This window comes from Capricornis sumatraensis, chromosome 4 (genome assembly GCF_032405125.1).
Source record: "Capricornis sumatraensis isolate serow.1 chromosome 4, serow.2, whole genome shotgun sequence".
Taxonomy (NCBI): domain Eukaryota; kingdom Metazoa; phylum Chordata; class Mammalia; order Artiodactyla; family Bovidae; genus Capricornis; species Capricornis sumatraensis.
The window spans coordinates 55,051,781-55,077,108 of NC_091072.1; the positions used below are offsets into that span (position 1 = coordinate 55,051,781).

Sequence of the window (25,328 nt, forward strand, 5' to 3'; positions counted from 1 at the left end):
CTCCACAATAGTGTGTGTGATGGGATAGATAGGGTTACCTGCTTATCCTGGTAGATCAGTTGAATCATCCCTTGTGGTTCAGAAAGTGAAAGATGTTGCATCCAGATTTTTCTCATGCAATTATAGAAACGCCTTTTATAAATGTGAAAATACGTTTGGATATGACTTGTAATAATTCTTCTTTTTTCTGAAAATAGCTCAGCATGATGGAAATGTAACAAAGTGGTATGATGCATATTTTAATAAACCAAGGCCATATTTTACAAATGAAGGCTTTCCTAACCCCCCATGTACAGAGGGAAAGGCAAAATTTAGTGGCAATGAAGAAATTTACATCATAGGTGCTGATAATGCGTGTATGATTCCTGGTAATGAAGACAAAATCTGCAATGGACCTCTGAAACCGAAAAAGCAATACTTGTAAGTATAGTTTATGCTTACTATGCATCATGACAGCAAGCTAGTTGACATTTTTAACCCATCCATCTACTCCTCCTCTCATTTTTTCCAGTAAGTACTGGATATCCATAATATATTGTGACCTGATGCATGATAAAGATCAACAAGGCACTGTCTTTTCATTCAGTAAAAGTACAGTTCTAGGGAAAGTAGGCAAACTTATAAGTAATTGTGGTTTGAAATAAGCAACTAAGGGCAATATGAATATTGTGCAAATTGGAGAACTCAGGTAGGAGAATTTAATTCTTCTTGTAAAGGGCTATGTGACTAGTGTGCGATGTTTTGTCTTTCTCTTCATTCTGCCATGCATGCTGATGTATGTACAGCTTTAGAAACACTATCCTCGTCTTCCAGTTAATTGTGGCTCCCTTAACTTCAGTCATAACAATCATCTTCAGCTCTTCATATTATCAAACATCTAAATGGTGTATTAAAATATTTATATTCACTTTAGTATTTGGTATTGTATAGATTATAACACTCTAATATAAAAACAGATGTTGATATTTTAGCTCTATTAAATGCTTTGCTAAATTTGGCTTATTTTTTCCTACTAAGTTGACTTATATCATGACTATAATTTTAAAAAATTTAATTTCCAAAATATGATTTTTAATACTAAATTTGAAAAATACAGCTAGTTTCACTTTTGCCTACTAGTTAAAGCGTTATTAAATTCTTCATAAACATCCTAGGGCAACTTAACATTAAAAAGAGAAGTTAGAGCATTTTTTTTTCCAAATGCCTATCATCTGTTATTAAGAACACTTACTTGGTTACTAAATTATGCCCTGAGATTAATCATCATACAATAACAGTTATAGATACGATATACTATAAAGTTTTATATCTAAGAATTATTGATTTTGCATAATTTTACCAAAACATTTCATATAAACCATAAAATCAAAAGAATTTGAGAACAGCAGAGGTTAATAATGTAGATTGATGTTATATTTTAAAATTCTTCTATGTTCATAATTTTAAAATAAGGTAAATTTTGGTTGTCTCTGTGGTGACAGAATTATCCAGTGATTTTTAAGGCTCATTTTCTTTGCACCCATTTTCTATGTTGTATGTCATGGAAGCATATAAAGTGAAAATATAGCTATGCACACTCAGAATTAATAAGCATTATTATTTGTTTACATGTGAACAAGGTAAGTTTTATATGATCATTCTAAATCTGACTTACTGGTATTTTCAAAGGTGATTGAACTGTAATAGTTATGTTTAAATTGTGCTTTTGCTGACATTAAGTCATTTCATCCAAACAAATATATGAGGGAGATGATCTACTTAATCTGATTAACTGCTGACTATTCATGAATCTGGTCAAAGTTTTAGTCACACTCTGATGAAGTTGAAAAGGTCTGTGTCCAGGATAATTACTCATAAAGATACTATTTGTTCTGATGGTGGCAGATTTCTAAGTTTATACTTTTTAAATTCATGTTCTCTGAACAAAAATGTATTTTTCCGCAGCTACTTGTTTAAATTATACATAGGAAAAAAAGTCATATGTAAATTGTTTTTCTTCTTCCACAGATTTAAATTTAGAGCCACAAATATCATGGGACAATTTACTGACTCTGATTACTCTGATCCTGTTAAGACTTTAAGTAAGACATTTTTGTAGTTTAATTTCATTTATAATCTCAACATGCTAATCATAGCTGTAATGTTCCTTAGTAAATGTATTCCATGACTGAATGTTCTCAAGTATAAAGTCATTTCAAGGTTAATTATGTTGACTAAGGAAAAAGTATTTATAATACTCTTTGAAGTGATGGGCTCCATCTATTCAAATTTGGACATAGATTTCAATATGGTATTCAGTCTAGGCTGATGTGTATGGACATTACACTAAGAAAATATTTGGTTTTTTCATATGCAATCTTCTATGTAAAACATTTTTACTTCATAAAAATGAAAAAGGATTAAGGAAATTTTTCTGAAATAATCCTGGAAGTTAGAAGCTTATCAGTCTTTTTAAGTTTTCTGTCTGATCAGTGCTTCCATGAGTTTTTCAATTGTATCTGCCCAGTCAGGCCTGGGTAAAACATAAGTACCATTCAGTCAGACGCAGGCATATTTCTTCCTTTTCTCTTTCTCCCCCTTCTCCCCCCTCCTCCCCCTCCTACTGCTACTTCTTTTTCTCTCCTCCGCCTCCTTCACCATCAACATATCTAACATTAAATATTCTGCGCCAGACATACTCGGAGGTCCTTGGTATGTATTACCTGATGGATTCTTCACAACGATCCTTTAATTTAGGGCAGTCGTTCTCAACAGACTGATTTTACTGTCTGGGGATTTGGCAATGTCTTGGAGCCATTTTCGGTTGGGTTGTCCTAAGTGTGGGGGCTGAGCTAGTGGCATCCTGTGTGCAGAGGTCAGAGGTGCTACTGCCTCGCCTCCAGGGCGTAGGCAGGCCCCTCCAGCAAGGAGTTATCTAACCCCTAATCAATGTGCTGAGGTTCAGAAACCCTGTTAGGTTGCTAACGTTAGTTCCATTTTGCAGATGAGGAAACCCTGGCCCAGATTCAGTAATTAAGTGGCTCTACCAGCACAAATTTTATAACCATTAAACTGCAAATGCAGGATTTAGATCTGGATTCAAATCTTGACTCTATTTTCTCAAGTGGTAATTTCTATTACCTTCAGTTTCCTTATTTGGAAAATGGTGATATTATCTGCCTTGAAAGATTTATATAAAACAACATGGGTAAATATATTAACCTTTTATAGTTAATAAAAATGCTGAATGCTTAATAGCTTCTTTTTGATAGGTTATAATGAAAGATTTAAAAATTATACTTCCTTGGGAGCAATTCTTTCCCTAGGATTTCTCTGAGTAATTCACAATATTCTATCTCCTGTGTATCAGTCTCTGAGCCTGTGGAACTCTTGTGTGTTGTTCAGATCCACAGTATATATCATCAGTGCAATAGATTTCAGTGAGAGTTAAGATTGAGAGAAGATAGAGAATGTTCCACTATTTTTAGTTAGAAAGTCCCATCTGGTTCTGGACCATTAATTAATTGTATAAAAAGCCAGTTTCTTCGGCCTCCACTTAGTTAAGGAAACTTTGGATCTTGAAGAAATGAAGAAATGTGGTACACCATTTGCTACATTAATGTTTATAAAAGAATAACATTTTATTGGCTATGCTGTCTGCCTAATTCCATAAATATCACTGGTTTATTTTTACATGACAATTCAATCATTTTAAACTTTTGTCAAGTGTTTCTGCATTTGAAGGATGTGTTTATCACACCTGACACTGCCTCGGTGAATATTTTAGTGGCATCAACATAATTTCCTTATAGGAAACGCTATAGGGTACAGCAGTCAGAAACCACATGTTACCACAGCTAAATGCTGAGCCCAGTATATTAACTGATGGAAGATAAGGAACACAGTACAAATGGATTGGATTAGCTCATATGTCTTAGAGAAATGACATTTTGTAGATGCAGTGCTAAAAAGAGATTACTTTGTGGTGTTGTTTGCTGTGTATTATTCATCTCACAGCTTCTTGGGTTTATATAGATGACTGATATGAGGACAGCATGTTCAGCTGGTTATCTGGAATGTAAAGTTGACACATCTGGGTTAATAGGAATGAGAGAAGAGGGCAAGTCAAGCGTTAGGAACCACAGTGCACAGGGATGTGAGTCCTCAGATACTGGATGGGCCCCGTTCAGCACTGGCCACAGGCAGTCTCAGGATGCTGCTCAGCGATGGTCTCTTTCTCTTCCTGTCTCTCACAGCCAAGGCAGTGGCACGCAATAAATAACTCTAGAAGGCAGGAGAAATACACTGGTAAGTTCTCTGCTTCCTCTCCTGGAATCACCACCACCACCCCAGTCACCCAGGTGCTAATGTGTGTGCGCCCTGGTAACCACAGGAGTGTCAGAGGATATAAGCTAGAGAAGGAAGGGCAGAGCACCAGCTCTTACCAAGGGTAGAGTAGGAGGGCTGGGGAGCCGGACTGGACGCGGCAGGTGGAATGCCATTGGGTTGGTAAGGGGTAGTGACAGGGAAGGGTCATATGTATCTACAATCAGTTTTTCAGCGTTCATGTTATTTGTTGGAGAAGCAAATGGCAACCCCCTCCAGTGTTCTTGCCTGGGAAATCTCATGGACAGAAAGCCTGGCAGGTCACAGAGAGTCGGACGCGACTGGGCATGCATAGACCCGTGACATAAAGACAGCCTTTCAGGTTCCTCCTTAGAGTGGCCCTCAGTGGGCTCTCTCCTGGCAGATAGCAGCTCGATAATAGGCTTTTGCTCTGTAATGCTCACACTGACTGACTGCACAGAATTCTGCTACCTAGATGGTTATCTTTAGCTAGTAAAACAGTACTGGGCAGGAGTAGATGGAGTTTAAAGGAGTGCGACCCTCAGTTATGGTGAAAGGAAATGTTCAGATTTGTAATGTATCATGTACCACTGGAGCAGGATTCTTTGATCTAGAGCGAAGTAGCTCAGTCATTCTGCTGGTGAATGGATGTAGCACCAATTTCTGGCCTCACATTATTATTTTTTTTACCTAGCTATTGGATACTGTGGTTCTGTGTCTGTCTGGTTCACTCTGATGAGTCAGGTCAGAAAAGGTGCTGGTCTACAGTTGATATTCATAAAAAGCCATGAAGTCGTAGTTTTTGGAAAAAGAACATTGCTGAGGAGGATATAGTAGAAGGACTCAAAAAAGAAATGAAGTTGACCATTTCTATAGTGGGCAGTGGTCAATGGCAAGAATGATTTCACGGCTGTGTGAGTGGGGGCCAGCAAACCGCAAATGCATTGGTATAACATCCCTGGGGTCATAAGAGGACCAAGGATGCACGTTGAGTCCTCTCCCTCTAATATGTCATGTGTTAGGATACAGGACTAGTGGCTCCCAGCATTTCTCACAAGCCTGCCCAATGCTTGGGTATATCTCACTCTTTAGCCAAAGAAGTTAGGTCCCATCTAGGTCATCAAACCACCACTGGAGGTACAATCATTCACTGGTATTTTGCACACCACGGGCAAGGAGCTTCAAGTTGAGTTACCTATCAGTACAGTCTTCAGGATTTAAGCACCTTTTGAAGGCTGTGTTTTGAAGTTAGTATAGGACAGGCACTTACAAGACTGGCCATTTTGATAGTGGCTGCGACTGTAGAGATATTATTATTGGGATGTTAAATTAGGGGCAAAGAATCACTGATGAACTAAAAGGCTTAAGATTAGTGAAAAGGCTAGCAGTGGGACAAGCGAGAAGGGGCCAGATAGGGCTTTGCTAAATAGAGATGAATAAGGTGGAAGATGAGTCACACCTGGGGAAGTCTTGATGACCTGTAGGGATAATGCAAAATGACAAGTGCCATCATTTTAATCCTAAAGATAGACTTACTTTTATTTGCATTCAGGACTGAGGCTTAGAATTTTTATTAACCAAATTCACAAGAATTCTTAAATTCATTTTTAAAAACTCCTCCTTAGGTATATAAGTTTATGGAAACTGCTTGCAGGCAAAGTTTTGATTTCACGGTTTCATTATAGAGGAGTCCTATGATTTGAGGAGCAGACACTCCGTTATGTACCTCACAGGGCTTCATTAAAGCTGAACAAGAGGAAACAAACTCCATGCCAAAGGCACTCTGTGATTGGTTTTTTTTTTTTCGGTCATAACACTCCTCATTTAATTACTGTGGTGACAATGGAAAGTTCTAGTATTCTCACTTGGGAAGAAAAATAAGGAGTCACTATATACTTTTTTTGTGGCAAAAGGAACAGGGGGAGGTTTTATGATGTTCACAGGCAATAGTAATGTGATAGTGAAGCTCGTAAACTCTGCAGCCAGACAAGCAAGTTACAGGCCATTTTGGCATATATGGAATTTGTGACTTTGAATTAGTTACTTAACAAATTAACCTCTGCAGTCTCATTTCCAAAAGTAGAATAATACCCAATTCATAAACTAACTGGGCTTCCCTGGTGGCTCAGACAGTAAAGAATCTGCCTGCAATGCAGGAAACTCAGATTCAATTCCTGGGCTGGGAAGATCCCCCGGAGAAGGAAATGGAAACCCACTTCCAGTACTCCTGCCTGGAGAATCCCATGGACAGAGGAGCCTGGTGGGCTACAGTCCATGAGGTAGCAAAGAGTCAGACACGACTGAGCAACCTACACTTTCACTTCACACTTTCATAAACTTAACTGGGAGATTAAATCAGATGAATGTACAGATTAATGAATAAGTTTATTAATAAATATATGAAACGTTTTTTACTTATGTGCCAAGCCCTTCATGAGTGTTTTTCTCTATATAGCCTCATGTATTTTTTCACTACAACCCTATAATGTGATTTCCTATTTGTGGGTATCCCTAATACATTGCTAAGAAATCTGAAGCTGGGCCTTTAAGCAGCTTGCCCAAGGTTACAGAGCTGGGGAAGTACACCACCATCTTTTAGACCCAGGCAACCTGACTTCAGGCAATGTTGCCTAGAAATTACTAAGTGCCCAAGTAGCTTTCATTACTATTGCTAATTTTTCTGCTCCTGCATACTTCCTATCCTTGTTGTACCATTTTCTCCTCTCAACGTTTTAAACTATTTATAGCTGTTCTCTTTTCACCTTCTCAGCTTTTTAAGGCTAACATTAATACATTAGTATGCTTTATTTTTACACATAAAAATGCAGTAATTCCTTTTGTTTTTTGTAAACAATAAGTGTGACTTTTCTCTACATCCTGGAAATAATTGTTTAGTATCTACTTCTAATATTTTGCATAGCTGCTATATGAAAGTAACATTTATTTAGGGTATTTTAGTAGATATTTCTTAAATTATGACATAGAATGACTTCTGGTAAGTTCTTTGTACAGTATTCAAATATTCTGGATGTCTAGTACAGGGCTGAAAGAAAACTTTTTAACTGAAATTCTGTCATAATAAATGAGTTATAAAGCTCAAAGTCACATTCTCTTATGTAATATGTATCTGTATCAAGAGAGACATTGTCCTAGGAGCTTTATAACTCATTTAATTCAAGCTTCTTCTGAGAAATATAAAAGTAGCTTAAAAAGCCAGATCCATAGGGTGAGTTTAAGTAATGGTAACTTTAATCAAAAGATGATACTTGTAAAAAATTAGTGCTTTATAATTATGATTTGCTTAATTACAGTAGAACATTAGTTATGCAAATAAAATGATTTGACCTTTCATAGGATTTTAAGTCTCTTTAGGAAATGACTTGTAAATATTACAAAAAGAACGCTCATACTTTCAAGCAGAAGAGTTCCATTTTCTGTGAAAGGACTTAGAGAATAACGTCATTCTGTACTGGTGATGCTCTGTGGGTACCATACATAGCAGTGAATCAAAATTTGTACAGGACAATCACAGTACATTTTGTCCTTTCCTAGTAGTACATTTGTAATGCACGTGCCAAAAGGATTACCTACTGTTTATTAATACATTATATGTCATTTCTTCACTTCACTTGGCTGGTGCTATGAAATGGTAATTTAATCTGAAATTTCTTTGGTCTATGAAATCATTTTTTTCCCCACTAGATTACAGAAGGAAAGCAAAAAGCAAAGGAGAAAAGGAAAGATATACCTATTTGAATGCAGAGTTCCCAAGAATAGCAAGGAGAGATAAGAAAGCCTTCCTCAGTGATAAATAAGAGGAAAACAATAGAATGGGAAAGACTACAGATCTCTTCAAGAAAATTAGAGACACTAAGGGAACATTCCATGCAAAAATGGGCTCAGAAATGGTAGGGACCTAACAGAAGCAGAAGATATTAAGAAGAAGATATTAAGAAGAGGTGGCAAGAATACACAGAAGAACTGTACAAAAAAGATCTTCACGACCCAGATAATCTTGATGCTGTGATCACTCACCTAGAGCCAGACATCCTGGAATGTGAAGTCAAGTGGGCCTTAGGAAGCATCACTATGAACAAAGCTAGTGGAGGTGATGGAATTCCAGTTGAGCTATTTCAAATCCTGAAAGATGATGCTGTGAAAGTGCTGCAATCAATATGCCAGCAAGTTTGGAAAACTCAGCAGTGGCCACAGAACTGGAAAAGGTCAATTTTCATTCCAATCCCAAAGAACAGCAATGCAAAAAGATTCTCAAACTACCGCACAATTGCACTCATCTCACATGCTAGTAAAGTAATGCTCAAAATTCTCCAAGCCAGGCTTCAGCAATATGTGAACTGTAATCTTCCAGATGTTCAAGCTGGTTTTAGAAAAGGCAGAGGAACCAAAGATCAAATTGCCAACATCCGCTGGATCATCGAAAAAGCAAGAGAGTTCCAGAAAAACATCTATTTCTGCTTTATTGACTATGCCAAAGCCTTTGACTGTGTGGATCACAATAAACTGTGGAAAATTCTTCAAGAGATGGGAATACCAGACCACCTGACCTGCCTCTTGAGAAACCTGTATGCAGGTCAGGAAGCAACAGTTAGAACTGGACATGCAACAACAGATTGGTTCCAAATAGGAAAAGGAATACTTCAAGGCTATATATTGTCACCCTGCTTATTTAACTTCTATGCAGAGTACATCATGAGAAATGCTAGGCTGGAGGAAGCACAACCTGGAATCAAGATTGCTGGGAGAAATATCAATAACCTCAGATATGCAGATGACACCACCCTTATGGCAGAAAGTGAAGAAGAACTAAAGAGCCTCTTGATGAAAGTGAAAGAGGAGAGTGAAAAAGTTGGCTCTGAAGATCATGGCATCCGGTCCCATCACTTCATGGCAAATAGATGGGGAAACAGTGGCTAACTTTATTTTTCTGGGCTCTAAAATCACTGCAGATGGTGATTGCAGCCATGAAATTAAAAGACACTTACTGCTTGGAAGGAAAGTTATGACCAACCTAGACAGCATATTAAAAAGCAGAGACATTACTTTGCAAACAAAGGTCCATCTAGTCAAGGCTATGGTTTTTCCAGTGGTCATGTATGGATGTGAGAGTCGGATTATAAAGAAAGCTGAACGCCGAAGAATTGATGCTTTTGAACTGTGGTGTTGGAGAAGACTTGAGAGTCTGTTGAAGTGCAAGGAGATCCAACCAGTCCATTCTGAAGGAGATCAGTCCTGGGTGTTCACTGGAAGGACTGATGTTGAAGCTGAAAATCTAATACTTAGCCACCTGATGTCCTGGGTGTTCACTGGAAGGACTGATGTTGAAGCTAAAAATCTAATACTTTAGCCACCTGATGCAAAGAGCTGACTCATTGGAAAAGACCCTGATGCTGGGAAAGATTGAGGGCAGGAGCAGAAGGGGACGACAGGGGATGAGACGGTTGGATGGCATCACCGACTCGATGGACATGGGTTTGGGTGGACTCCAGGAGTTGGTGATGGACAAGGAGGCCTGGCGTGCTGTGGTTCATGGAATCACAAAGAGTCGGACACGACTGAGCAACTGAACTGCACTGAGATTCCAAGGTCTAGCGACTCAGTGCTACCTGATAAAGATGATTCTTTTTTCATCTCCATGTTTCCTTTCTCAATTAGGAATGTGCATGTTAAAATTTATGAAACAAGCCATTTATATTTTAATGTGTGAAAAAGGTGTCTAAAATACTTTATGAGCTATTCTATGCTCATTTAGTGTCTTCTAAATTTAGGTGAAGGTTCTAGGTGACCATGAAACTCTGATAAATGTTTAAGATTCAGTATTTATTCACATCCACCATGCAGAGGAGCCATAGAAACTTTTAGATTGTTAACATTTGTAAGCACCAAGCCAGGGGAATAAAGGTGAAACATTAATCCCTGTGTATTTTACAAATAGTTAACCTATGTTGTCACTTGTTTTTAATACTTTTTACAGTAAAATTATATAACTTAAAATTGATGATATTTAATAACTGTATAAAAAACAAAAACTTTATAGTTATTTGGTTTAATGTCTAATCCCCTGAAAAGTTTTAATTTCTACTTCAAAACTGAATTTTTAATCAGTAAATTTAAAAAGCATTTATTGAATATTTGCTCTGTGCCTGATATTATTCTCAGACTTTGTATACAGCTGTGAATAAAATAAAGACATCTGTCTTCAGGAATCCTACTTCTGGACCGGTAATAGGATAATAAATAAATGAATTTTAAAATAAGAGGGTTATGGAGGCGGGGAAAGTAGAACAGAGTGCAGAAGAGGCAGGAGGGGAAGACAGGAAGTGGTGGGGCTGTAACTTCCCATCTTAAGGGGGCAATGTCTGAGTCTGCTTGGGCTGCCATTACGAATACCAGAGACATAGCTTAAACAACAAGATTACTTTCTCACAGTTCTGGAGGTAGGCAGTCCAACACAGAGCTCCAGCCAGTTCTGGATGCGGCGAGCGCTCTCTTCCTGGCTGGAAGGAGGCCTCCTTTTCGCTCTGTCTTCCTGTGGCCTTTCCTCAGCATGCGCACACAGAGGGAGAGACTAGGCTTCTGGTGTTCTCTTCTTAAAGCGACACTAATTCTGCTCAACCCTTAAGACCTCAAATAACATTAATTTCATCCTTACTCAAATACTGTCACCTTGTACTTGTGTTAGGGTTTCGGCATATGCATTTTGGAGGGACACATATACTTAGTCTGTAAGAGGCTTCATTGACTAGGTGACATTTGAGAAAATTCTTGAAGGTAATGACATGGCTCCCCAGGAAGATCTACAAGAGAAATCCCTTTCCAGGCACAGGAAGAAGCTGGACAAAGCCCTGTATCAAAAGGTGTATCCCAAGAACAATAAGGAGACAGTCTGGCTCCAAAGCAGTAAGCCAGACAGCAATTAGAAGGGAAGTCAAAGAGATAACAGGGAACCAGAGTGTTAATGAGGGACCAGAGACCATTAACCTATGGCCATAGGCCACTGGAAGGACTTTGGATTTTGCCTGTGAGAGATGAGGAGGATTTTAAGTAGAGAGGTAATATTTTAAAACGATTATTCTTGCTTAACTGTGCTGAGAATACATAGAGGACAAGGATAGATACAGGAAGACTTGTTAGGCGTCCATACAATAATTCATGCAAAACAGCATGGCGGCCTTGATCAGGTTACTTGCAGAAGAGGTGGTAACAGGTGAATAGAGAGTACACGACAGTTCTGAATAGTATGATGAGCCCCAAGTGCCTATTAAGCTTGCCACATCTCTATTCATGCATTTGCCATTGCACCCCTATTTTAAATTACAGGAAGCATTATCTTCCACCCCAAATACTTTAGCTTATTTCTCTAATAAGTCTGTTTTCATTGTTGCAGTTAAACAAAATTAATGTTAGATCCTTGATATTATGTAAAACCACCTACTTTCAAAACATCCTGATTTTTTTTTTCTTTATAACTTTTTTGAAACAGGATCAAATGAGAGGTTCACACATTATTTTTGATTGTTGTTTCTCTTAAACTGGGCTTCCCTGGCGCCTCAGATGGTAAAGAATCCACCTGCAATGCAGGAGATGCAGGTTCGATCCCTGGGTTGGGAAGATCCCCTGGAGAAGGAAATGGCAACCCACTCCGGTATTCTTCCCTGGAAAATCCCATGGACAGAGGATCCTGACGGGCTATAGTCCATGGGGTTGCAAAGAATTACACACAACTGAGTGACTAACATTCTCCGTTTTCACCCCTTCTCAGTCTATTTTCATCCAGAAGAGACTTCTTCCTCCCGCCTCCCCACTCCTATGCCAGACACTCATTTAGGCAACTAGATGAGCTGTCCTGTAAGTGGTTCCATGTTCTGAATTTGTCTCATTGCTCTTTACTGATGTCATTTTATTCTTGAACTCCTTTTCCTACTTTCTTATAAATTAGAGATAAGATCTAAAGGTCTGAATATGCACAATGAACATTTTGGCAGGAATACTTTACAAGCGTTGCTGTGTGGATCAAAATACCTCACGTCAGGAGGTATATAATATCTTGTCTCGCCACATTTTCAGTGACGTTAAAATTGATCAGTTAATTTAGTGATAGTGACAGCATGATTCTTCACTGGAAGTTTTTTTCCCATGTTGTAACCAGCAAATAATCTGTGAGGTGGTAGTCTGACATTCCCTAAATGTTTAAGTCCCTATCAACCTCCTAGTCATTTAAAGATGCATTTGTGATTGTTACCTGAGTCAGTTGTTTCATTAGGAATGCAAAATTAATTTCCAATTTTATTATTTCTTCCACATTTATTAAACAGAATTTTCCTCTAAAAAGGAGCTTTTTCTCCTTAACTAGGGCTTTTTTTTTAATTCGTAAAAATAGAAAGCCAGGGGGGAATAATGCTTAATTTTCTCCCTTTAATTTCAAAGTTTTAGAGTGAAAGAAAAGTCGTTTAACTAAAACCAGAGGTTACAAAGTAGTATTTTTAAATTTTCATTTCTATTTCATTGAATAATATTAGAACTCATGGGTTTTTATACTGATATTGAATATATTTTTATCAGTTTCAGTTTTTATTCACCGTAAAGTTTAAAATGTTCCATCTTTGGCCAGTAGGACCTCTTACAGATGACCTTTTGTTCTTTCTATACCATTTGCCTTTGATAGTTTCTTAGCTTTCTTGCCCCATTAGATGTCCCAGTTTCCTTCTGTGCCCTAATCACAATTTGGGATTACTATCGCTCCAATTTTCCCTAGTTTCTTTTAGTGAAAAGTGTGTATACCTAGAAGATAGAGTCAACAGGAATTCCTCAGGGATCTTGGATGTGTTCTGCGAATGAGAAAGTCAAGTATGACTGCAAGACCTGGGGACTGGGCAGCTAGAACAAATGAAGTTGCCATCGGCTAAGAAGAAAGATGCAGCTGGAAGGAGGGACACACAGGAGTTCAGTTTGGGACATTCTGATTTTTAAAATTTAATTACATTTCTATATAAGGTGTATAGTAGGCAACTGAATATACAAATTGGGAGTTCCTTAGACTACAGTTAAGTAGACATCATCATATAGATGAAAATTAAAACCATGAGGTTGCATGAGTGTACCAAGGGTATAAGAAAGAGGACCAAGGATTGAGCCCCAAAGTTAAAAGATCTAGAAGATAAACACATGTGTACATTTTGTTAACCTCATTGAGAAACAGGCCAAAGTATATCTTTTTGTATTTTAGACCCAACAAAGTATCCCATATAATAATAATTAATGATCATGTTACACTTTCTCTTCAGGTGAAGGACTTTCAGAACGAACTGTAGAGATTATACTTTCAGTCACTTTGTGTATCCTTTCCATCATTCTTCTTGGAACAGCTGTTTTTGCATTTGCAAGGTAAGACTATTTGCATTAGACTTATTCCTAAGATGCTTTATGGACAGTTAATGGTTTAATTAGGAGACAGAAGCCCACAGTGGTTACTAGAATGGGAAGCACTTAATAATAACAACTGTTAGCAAATACAAATAGTTTACTATTAAAAGGAGTAAATGGAAACACTAAGGGATCCGAAAGTAGCAACTGCAACGAAGCTGCTCTCTCTAGTCTAGGGGAAAGTGGACAATATGTGAACAAACTAGAAGTTGTCTCGCTCCCAAGTTTGTCACGGAATGGCCACCACAGGCACATACATCATATTACAGTGAGCAAAGAAATATGACAGAGAAAGCAGCGGGAGCTGGTCTGTAGAAGCTGCCCACCATTACTGAAGGGTAGGCAGCCTGGAATTAGTGAAAGCAGTCCATGCTGCCCGACTGTGGATGGGCTGAAGCTACTCAGCATCATTCACTGATGGGATGGAGAAGGCATGAACTCTAGAAGCAGCTGGAACTCACTTAGGTGGACTACTGGCCTTCCACAATGAATCATAATGCAGCCCTAGAACACACAAGGGAAGTATCCCCCTCTCCCCACTGCCTTGCAGGATGACTAGTGTCCTCTATGAAGAAGGCTCAGCATCCCACCCGCTGGCCAAGGAGTCTAGCTCCAATATCTCAAAGCAGGACAAAGAAGTAGATATAGGCCTGAGAGACAAGTTTACACAAAAGGGGAAGGTGCCAGGCTTTCTACATCTTTGAATGTTTATAACTCTGATAGGTTTAATTAAAAAGATTTTAATCAGGTTTGATCTTTGGGTTCGGAAGATCCCCTGGAGGCGGCCATGGCAACCCACTCCAGTATTCTTGCCTGGAGGATCCTCATGAACAGAGGAGCCTGGCGGGCTACAGTCCATACGGTTGCAAAGAGTTGGACACGACTGAGCAAGAAAACACAGGGGAAAGCACAGGGGAAATCTTAGTTGTGATTCTAAAATCCAGTTTCATAAGATAGATTGCCAAGTTAAAGGGACCTTCCATTTGTAAAAATAACCATTATACTAATTTCTTAAGTAGCTCAGTGGGCTCTGTTTTATTTGAAGAATGTTGTCCTGTATTGTGTTTGCAAAGCATCCTCTATTTCATCTTCAATCTTTTAAAATATCATTTGAACTTATGTACACCTGTGGTGGATTCATGTCAATGTATGGCTAAACTAATACAGTATTGTAAAGTAAAAAAATAAAATTAAAAAAAGTTAATGCATTAAAAGAAAATTTAAAAATAGAAGGAAAAAAAAAGAAAATTTAAAGGGCTCTTGATATTTTTCTTCTACTAGATAGCATTCTCAGATTCATGAGAAGACGGTGAGAGTTACATTGTGCAAGCTATGGTCCTTGTCCCTAAGGGACATGCAATCACTGTATTCACAATGTTGTTCTGCTCCCAAATCATTTCTTTATAGGATGAGCTCCTCTAGTGGGCAGAAAATGGCCCCCTCTTACTCCCTGCAACTTCCCTTCATGTGGCTGTTCAGCCACCAGAGTTTGATCTCACCTGAACATCCCCTAGGCTTTCACACACTGCTGCTTTTGTTCAGTCAACCGTAAATGTGCTTCCTCCACCTTCTGCAACACCCAAGTCAAACTCTACTTTTTATTTCTTCTAAGTGCCAACAGTTGCAATCCCATATCATTTCATAACTGATCAATTACTGTTTTACAAGTTGTAATTTGAATATTTTTCCTCCGTATGCTTTTTCTACATTCCAATCCTTCTCAACTAAATTATATCCTTGAGGATAAGGACCATATGTTTTACTTTCTGTATCACCCTCAACACATAAATCATAATAAGTATTAAATATTTGCACTACAAGATAGAAAAGCTAAATATTACTTTATATTTAACATCAATTTGATTTGCAGATTCATGTGACTTCTATTTTTGAACTTGAGTTTTCTGGTTCTATTTTATACTCAGATTATATAAAGAATATATAATTAGATATACATACTTGACAATATTTTTATAAGACTTATGTATCTTATCATATGTAAGTGTTTTATTTGTGTAAAAACTGTGGAAAGTTGTCTGTTTGAACTGGTGCTGATAGCAATGAGCTGTGTCCACACTGGCATATTCCTTTTTATGATAAATCTATGGGACAGCTTGAGGGAGGAGACACAAGCTCACAACATCTGTCTCATTCACTCTATACTTTAAATGTGTCAGTGACTCAGGCCTTGAAGAACTAATTCTCATTAAAAATAGCATGTTAAAAAATTATAGTAGAATATATTCTGTGGAATTAAAACAGGGAGAAGAATTTGAGTAGCTGTAAATTTGCAACGAGTTCACAGAAGTGATTCCCAACAAAGAAATTATTTGACTGACATCTTAAAAAGAAATCTAAATACAAATACATGCTTTCTATGCTAATTCCTCCTTGGACTTTACTGCACTTACTTTTAGAATTCGACAGAAGCAGAAAGAAGGTGGGACATACTCTCCTCGGGATGCAGAAATTATTGACACTAAATTCAAGCTGGATCAGCTCATCACTGTGGCGGACTTGGAACTGAAGGACGAGAGATTAACGCGGTGAGCACACTCCTCTGGGCGAACAGTGGTCCAGAGGGCCCGGAGCCATGACCCTATTGTGACCTGTACTTGTTGGAAGTGTTTGTGGGGCTTCTATTTACACAGGTCACAGAGGTTTTCTTTCAAAGGGTGACCTCCATCTTCCACACACTTCTCACTGGTGTCCAGAGAATCACTTAATCTTCCTAATACTTTGAGTTCAATATGAACCTGGGCCTATAATGTTCGGCAAAGCTTTCTTTCCCTCCTGAGACAATATTTGTATACATTAAACCTTTAAAATTATGTCTAATAACTGCATATGATAGTATTTTTTTACATTGGATATTTTCTGTCCACATTTTAAATTACATATTTATTCAAATTTGTAACTACTTGATATTTATCACTTTTTATAAAAGCCTTCCTTAAGCTCTTTAATGTAAAACATTATTGTATTCAATGTAAAGTTACATTAAACTCTAAATTATATATTAACACGTCATTTTTTAAATTGCTTAGTATTTAGGATTAAATAGAAAGTAAAATTTATCTTTGAAAGGAAAATTTTTTAAGTATGCACTAAGTATGTGCCATCAATATGTTTTGGAAATAAGAGTACTTAATTGTAAATGTTAAGTAATTTTATATTCTTTTAAAATCATAAGTTTTTCAAAATGTTGGCACATTTGAAAAACTTCTATTAAGATAATTTACCAAACTCTTAATAAAAACTATCATCAGAAAGTTTTAGATTCTTATGAGATTCAGTATTCTATGATGCTCACAGCATGTGACAATTGTTACAAAGTACCTGCACAGTTGTGTTGAACCTTTGGAAGTTATTACTATGAAAATATGGCATCAAAGGTCTTAAACTTAAAAAGGAATTAATCATTTATAGTTGTCATTTACCAAAGCTGGTCTTTGCCTAATAGACTGACTTTGCACAAGTATTTCTAGCATGTCTAAAAATATCTAGTATGTGCTATAGATGGAACTGTCATCTGATGAGCAGGGTCCTTCCGAATGCTACAAAATGAAAGTTATTCGGTGTTATCAGTAAATTACAAAGTACTTTGGTTCATTGGATGTGAAAATTCCTTTATACTTATCTACATTTGTTTATGTTCTAATACAGGTTGTTCCTATCTAAAATGGGTAGTGCTCCAAAGACTGTAAGATAGTTACATTTTAAACCACATAAAAGATCAATAGATCTGCAGGGTAACCTGCCCAAGCTAAATCCTATCATAGAAACAATAAAACATCAACAGTATTAGGCTATGCCTCAGTTTTATAAGGGTCCTGGTGCACAGTAAAAGGAAGTTTCTTCTCCTTTACCCCTGTGGGCCCAACTCCCTTTCCACATCCCTTTCTCAATTAAGGCCTGGGATCTCCATCTTTCTTCTACATGTGAAGCGCAAAAGGAATGAAACTTCAAATCTCTGTGTAATTAATTAATTCTAGTTTTTGAACAATTTAGTTGAATCTGTTCATGTGAATTTCTAAGCATCCAAACATGCTTACAGTATTTTTTTAAAGTGAAAGCCGCTCAGTCGTGTCCAACTCTTTGTGACCCTATGGACTTTACAGCCCAAATTCTCCAGGCCAGAATACTGGAGTGGGTAGCCTTTCCCTTCTCCAGGGGATCTTCCCAACCCAGGGATCTAACCCAGGTCTCCCGCATTGCAGGGGGATTCTTTACCAGCTGAGCCACCAGGGAAGCCCAAGATTACTGGAGTGGGTGGCCCATCCAGCCTATCTTCAGGGGCTCTTCCCAACCCAGGAATCAAACCAAAGAATCTTCATTAATTGCCCAAAAGTCTCTAGTACGTGGATCTTTAGCAGTTATAATACAGTGGAAAAAGTCAGTCAGTATTGGAGAAAGTATTCTTTTTAAAGAAGGTTACCATTCTATAGAGGCTATGTGAGGTCAGATCCTCTAAGCTCTGTTTTCACAGCTTGCCCCCTACTCCGCTGAACACAGCCATTATCAAAAAGGGATAATATATATATTTTAAATATCTGTCATGACAGCTAATGGAAAAGGTGGGCAAAGACTGTATAGATTGTTTATTATTGGGTACTTAATATTCAAGGACAGCCTCATTTAACATTAACTCATTATTTTCCTGCTTCCATGTTTGTTTATATATGTCACTTTATTTGTAAATAGATGTAGAATTGCCTTTAAAGTATATTTCAAATAATTTTAATCTACTTTTGCACATAGAAAACTGGTATATATTACTGCTAGTAATATCAAAGTTAGGAATTTTAGTTTTCAATGCTTTTTGCTTCTTTGTTATGACTCTAGTAATCATAACTGTAATACATTGGTAATTTCAATGTCACATACTAATATGCTTTGTTGGATTACAGAAATTTATTAAAATAACTGTCTCCAGCTTTATTATTTATTGAAGGGTTTTCATATTAATAAAGTCACATAGATTAGATGGTAAGACTAGAAAAGATAGTAACTAACAGATGCATAATTAGCCGTGTGCACATACGCATGCAGTCATTCCTCAGTGAGGCTCTAGAGTTCTTTGCCTGTATTTCAGGTGTGGGAAAGCCTAAACCTATCAAAAGCCACACATGTCTGACGAGGACTGAGCCACAAAGACGGATGGTAGATTCTGGGAGTGAAGACTCAAGGAGTCTGAGTTAGCTTCCAAATTGCTGAGTCACTTATGCCACATGTCTAAGAAGGAACTTAGACAATTTCCTTCAAATCTACCCAACTAACATATGCTCTTTCCACTTGAGGTTTAGGCAAATTTTTTTCCTTCCAAACTGCCCACTGTCTTCATGCTAATTGGACTGCCATTTTTCTTCAGTGTTATATTTTGTCACTTGTCTGTAACAGAAATGATAAAATATCTAATTAGCAGGTAAAATATTAATTTTAATGGAGTTATCTGATTGACCAAAAATGGTCATTACAATAATTGATATTAAATCAACTTTAGGACTTACTTAAGGTCTTATAGTTAAGAAATTATATACGCATGTATAGCTATATACATTTTTTAAGATTCTTCCTATAATTTCCATATATGTAAACTCATATTATGATTATATTATACCTTGTTTCATTAAGGACCTGAAGATGAATTCTCTCATTGTTTTTCATCTTGAAAACTAATGAAACTCAAAGATTTAGAACTCTATAAATCCAAGAGAACATTCAGTGATATGCAAAGAAAATGTTTTAAATTCTTGTTTAGAATGATAATGATATCATTTCATTATACCATTTTTATATTTTTAGTGAACACAAGCTATATATATTAGGAAGAATATTTAATATTTGGGTTCATCTATTCTACATTCACCAGATTAGAAGATAACACTGAGATTTGCTATTTGATAAACAAATTCACAAAACAACGTTTTGTGATGGCTCTTTCGTCATTAATACATTGAAGTGAGAAATGTTTCTAGGAGAAAATATTAGCAACATGAGCATACATACACACATACACACTGGTAGCACAGACCTGTCTCTTTAAAATTACTGGATCACAGAAAAAATCATGAGGAAATAAAAAAATACAAAGACAAATGAAAATGAAAACACGATGCTCCAAAACCCATGGGACACAACAAAAGCAATTCTAAGAGGGAAGTTTAATGATACAAACTTACTTGAGGAAATAAGAAAAATCTCAAACAACCCAACTTTATATCTAAAGCAACTAGAGAAAGAACAGGCAAAATCCAAAGTTAGTAAAAGGAAAGAAATCACAAAGATTAGAGCAGAAATAGAGATGAAGAAAACAATAGAAAAGATCAATGAAACTAAAAGCTGATTCTTTGAAAATATAAACAAATGTAATAAAACTTTCACCATACTCATCAAGAAAAAAAATAAGAGGGCCCAAAATAATAAAATGAAAAATGAAAAAGGAAAAGTTACAATGGACACCACAAGTGTACAAAGGACCATATGAAATTACTACAAGCAACTATATGTCAATAAAATGCACAACCTGAAGAAATGGACAAATTCTTAGGTGCAACCAACTAAGTCTAAACCAGGAAGAAACAGAAGGTCTGACCAGACCAGTTACAAGTACTGAAATTAAATTGTTATTTAAAAATTCCCGACAAACAAAAGTCCAGAATCAGATGGCTTCACAGATGAATTCTACCACACATTTAGAGAAGACTTAACACCTATCCTTCTGAAACTCTTCCAAAAATTGCACAGAAAGGAACACTTTTGACCTCATTCTATGAGACCACCATCACCCTGATGCCAAAACCAGACAAAGATAGCACACACACGCAGAAATTACAGACCAATATCACTAAGTCCAGAACAAAATACTAGCAAACTGAGTCCAACAGTATACTAAAAGAATCATATACCATGATCCAGTGGATTTATCCCAGGGATGCAAGGATTTTTCAATATCTGAAAAGTGATCGGTGTGATATACTACATTAACAAAGTGAAGAATAAAAATTAAATGATCATCTCAATAAATGCAGAAAAATATTTTGATAAAATTCAACATCCATTTATGACAAGAAAAACTTTTTAGGAAGTGGGCATACAAGGACCATACCTCAACATACTAAAGGCCATATATGATAAATCCACAGCTAACATCATACTCAATGGTGAAATGCTAAACATTTCCTCTAAGATCAGGAATAAGACAAGGATGTATTTTAGTCAACATAGTTTTAGAAGTCCTAGCCACAGCAATCAGAAAAGAAAAAGACACAAACGGAATCTAAATTGGAAAACTGAAAATGTCACTGTTCGCAGATGACATGATACATAGAAAATCCTAAAGATGCTATCAGAAAACTACTAGAGCTCATCAATGAATTCAGCAAGGTTGCAGGATACAAAACTAATGTACACAAATCTGTTACACTTCTATATATTAGCAATGGAAGATCAGAAAGAGAAATGAAGGAAGCAGTCCCATTTTCCATCACATCTAAAAGAATACAATACCTAGGAATAAACCTAAATAAGAAGGCAAAAATGCCTGTACTCCAAAAACTATAAGATGCCGATGAAATAAATCATAGACAACACAAACAGATGCAAAGATATATTATGTTTGTGGGTTGGAAGAATCAATATTGTGAATATGACTGTACTATCCAAGGCAATCCACAGACTTAATGCAGTCCCTATCAAATCCCTATGAAATTTTTCATAGAACTAGATCAAAAAAATTTTACAGTTTGTACAGAAACACAAAAGACCCTGAATAGCCAAAGCAATCTTGAGAAAGAAAAATGGAGCTGGAAGAATCAGCCTCCCTGACTTCCGACTATTCTACGGTCATCAGGACAGTATAGTACTGGCAGCAAAACTGCACTACAGGTCAATGGAACAGGGTAGAAAGTAGCGATAGATGCATGCATCTGTGGTCAACTAGTCTATGGCAAAGGAGGCAAGAACACATAATGGAGAAAAGACAGCCTCTTCAGTAAGTAGTGCCAGGAAACTGGACAGCTACCTATAACAGAATGAAATTAGAATGCTAACACCATACACACACCTACCTCAAAATGGACCGAAGACTTAAATGTAAAGCCAGATACTATAAAACTCTTACAGCAAAATATAGGCAGAACACTCTCTGACATAAATCACAGCAATATTTTTTTGATCCATCTCCTTGAGTAATGGAAATAAAAATAAACAAATGGGACCTAATTAAACTAAAAATCTTTTGCACAGCAAAGGAAACCATAAACAAAACAGAAAGTGCACAGAAGAAAATATTTGCAAACAAAGTGACTGACAAGGTATCAATCTTCAGACTATACAAAAAACTCATGCAGTTCAATATCAACAAAATAAAACGAACAAACAAAAAACCCAATCCAAAAATGGGCAGAAGATCTAGATAGACATTTCTTCAAAGACGACATACAGATGGCCAAAAAGCACATGAAAAGATGCTCAGCATCACTGTTAGAGAAATGAAGTATCACTTCACACCAGTCAGAATGGCCAGCATCAAAAAATCTACTAACAATAAATGCCAGGGATGGTGGAGAAAAGGGAACACTGTTGGTGGGAATGTAAATTGGTACAGCCACTATGGCGAACAGTATGAAGGGTTCCATAGAAACTAAAAAGAGTAACCATATGATCCTATAATCCCACACCTGGGCATACATTCTGAGAAATGTCTAATTAAAAAAGATAACATGCACCCCAATGTTGACTGAAGCACCATTGACAATAGCCAAGACATAGAAGCACTCTAAATGTCCATCAACAGATAAAGACAACGTGATTCCTATATACAATGAACTATTTAAAAGAATGAAATGATGCCACTTGCGGCAACATGGATGGACCTAGAAAGTATCATACTAAGTGGAGTAAGCCAGACAGATATCATAGGATATCACTTATACATGGAATCAAAAGAAAGATGCAAATGAACTTATTTACAAAACAGAAACAGACTCACTGACATAGAAAAGAAACTCATGGTTAACAAAGGGAAAAGGGAACTGTGAGGGATAAATTAGGAGTTTGAGATGAACATATACATACTACTATATGTAAAATATAGTATTAAAATATACACACTACTATATGTAAAATAAAATGACTTCCCTGGTGGCTCAGATGGTAAAGCATCTGCCTACAATGCGGGAGACCTGGGTTCAATCCCTGGGTTGGGAAGATCCCCTGGAGAAGGCAATGGCAACCCACTCCAGTACTCCTGCCTGGAGAATCCCATGGATGGAGGAGCCTGGTGGGCTATAGTCCATGGGGTTGCAAAGAGTCAGACACGACTGAGCAATTTCACTCCATGTGTAAAATAGATAACCAACAAGAACCTACTATATAGCACAGGGAACTATACTCAGCATTTGCAATAATCTCTAAGGAAAAAGAATCTGAAAAAAGTATAATATATATATATATAATGGAATCACTGTGCTGTGCACCCGAAACTAACACAACATTGTAATTTCACTATATTTCAGTTTTTTTAAAAAGTTCCACTGAAGTTGAAAAAATGCAATATTTTAATTGTATAGATTATCTATATTCCTGGAAAAAATTCTATGTTAAATCTAGGATTAAATTCTTGGGAAAGTTTAAAGGAATAAAGATATAATTTTAAAGAGAAGAAACACTGCTCAGCCCAACTGGCCCTGTGCCTTGCTTTTAACTAATTTAACACAGATTGCCTTTCCAAAAGAGTTATAACACAAAATTAAATAAGCCAACAGAATTTTGAAAAGATACGGGCTAATAATTTTTTAATTTTCACTGTCTCCTTTCTAAACTGAATTTAGAAGTCATGTTTCTTTTGGTGACTAAGTCAGAAAAAATAGAAAATATCAATCAGTGTCACTAAGATTATTTGAGAAATACTCCTTTTCTTCCAGTCCTCAACTTTTCCCCTCAAATTTTGGGCATCATCCCATACTAGTTATCTTGCCTGTTTTAGTTGAGTCAATGTAATGGTGCATTATCTTAAGACCAAGGCCCAACCTAGTAATCATGAGTGGAATTAAAATTCTAATAAAATGAAGCAAACAACCGAGTGGCTACTTTAAGACTATCTTTCATCAATAACTTGAGAAGTTTGCATGCTGAATTTTTATTAAATATATATGCATTCAGAAGTTTACCATTTAAAAGGATCCTATGAATGTGTTTTGTAAACTGTAAATCAGAATACATTCAGTATTATTATTATTTATAATATTTGTAAAATTAAAAATGGCCCCAGTCTACGTTCACATATAAGATTTGCTAACATAATACTTGCTACTGTTTAGGAGCAATTACCATGTGGTCAATTCTATATGTAATGATCTCAGCCAAGTCATTTAATCTTTTGTGGTTGGTACTCCTTATCTCCATTTTACAAATGAAAAATAAAAGATGCCTGGAGAATTTAAGTAACTGTCCAAGAGCATGCATCTAGTTAACAGGACAGCCAAGGTGACAGGAGCAGGTCAGTTTGATTCTGAAGCATCAACATACACCTATAATTTTGTGTGCATGTATTTGACTCTGAAGCATACTACATGCAATCAACACAAACACACTTGACAAGACAAGGGCCCGTGATATCCTTCTTCAAGTAGTATTTTCTATGCAGAGTATTTTCTTCTTTCAAGTAGTATTTTCTTTTCTATTCTAAGAACTGCTTCTTTTGTGATTCTCCAGTGTAATGGGGAAAAGAATGATAGCATTTTAGTATAGGTTCAATCTTACAGAAACTGAAAAGTATTTAGTAGTACAATTCCTGTGACTTCACTAAGAATACACAAAATTTGACCAATATATGAAATACTTTGTAAAATTGTTAGCATTTTAATTTCCATCAGTTCTCTGACAGATTCTGGTTGTTAATTTTACTTCTGTCTCAAACTATTTTGCAATCAATGGCAAAAATATATGAATCCAGATAAGAAATGTCTGAACAAAACGTGAATTTGGGACAAGAAATGCCCAGCAGTAGAATGAATTTCAAGATATTTCATGCTCATGTTCTTACAGCAGCAAGTAAAAAACAATGCAGTATGTGTTTTTATACTAAAAAATTAATCTTTACTTCCAGATACTCTTCATTTTTCTTTAGACGAAAGGAGATTTTTGTCATCCAGTAAGTTACTGTGGTGATGCAGAGCTCTGCTGTGATTAATCTTTTCAGATGGTGTGCTCTATATTTTAAAATACATGATAAGAAGTGTTTTGTTGTTTAATATGCTATTTTTTTCCAAAGACAAAAAACAGTTAAGAGTATTCGAAACGTTCTACTTACTAAGTGTCCTCTATGATATTGCATGCTATTATAAATTAACCTTATCAGAATGCACATTGACTCACAATGTGCATGGCCTGAGAAATTTGCTGTGTTATCCTGTTGTGTTAACTCTGATTGTAAAATAAGTTTTCACCTAGATTTCTTCACAAGTTTCCTGGCTTATTATTACGATGACACAAGAGTTCTCTGTCTGATGGGTGGACTCTGGGTTCACATTCCACACAAGCTCATTTCAACTACTACA

General features: G+C 36.6%; 1 protein-coding gene across 1 annotated transcript in view; it reads left to right on the forward strand.

The window, feature by feature from the left end:
• PTPRQ (protein tyrosine phosphatase receptor type Q) overlaps positions 1 to 25,328 on the forward strand; it is a 238,186-nt gene that overhangs the window by 171,377 nt on the left and 41,481 nt on the right. Inside the window, exons 32-35 of the mRNA XM_068971658.1 lie at positions 198 to 420; positions 2,008 to 2,081; positions 13,629 to 13,728; positions 16,185 to 16,313. Coding sequence (XP_068827759.1) covers positions 198 to 420; positions 2,008 to 2,081; positions 13,629 to 13,728; positions 16,185 to 16,313 — 526 coding nt within the window. The remainder of the gene's footprint in view (positions 1 to 197; positions 421 to 2,007; positions 2,082 to 13,628; positions 13,729 to 16,184; positions 16,314 to 25,328) is intronic.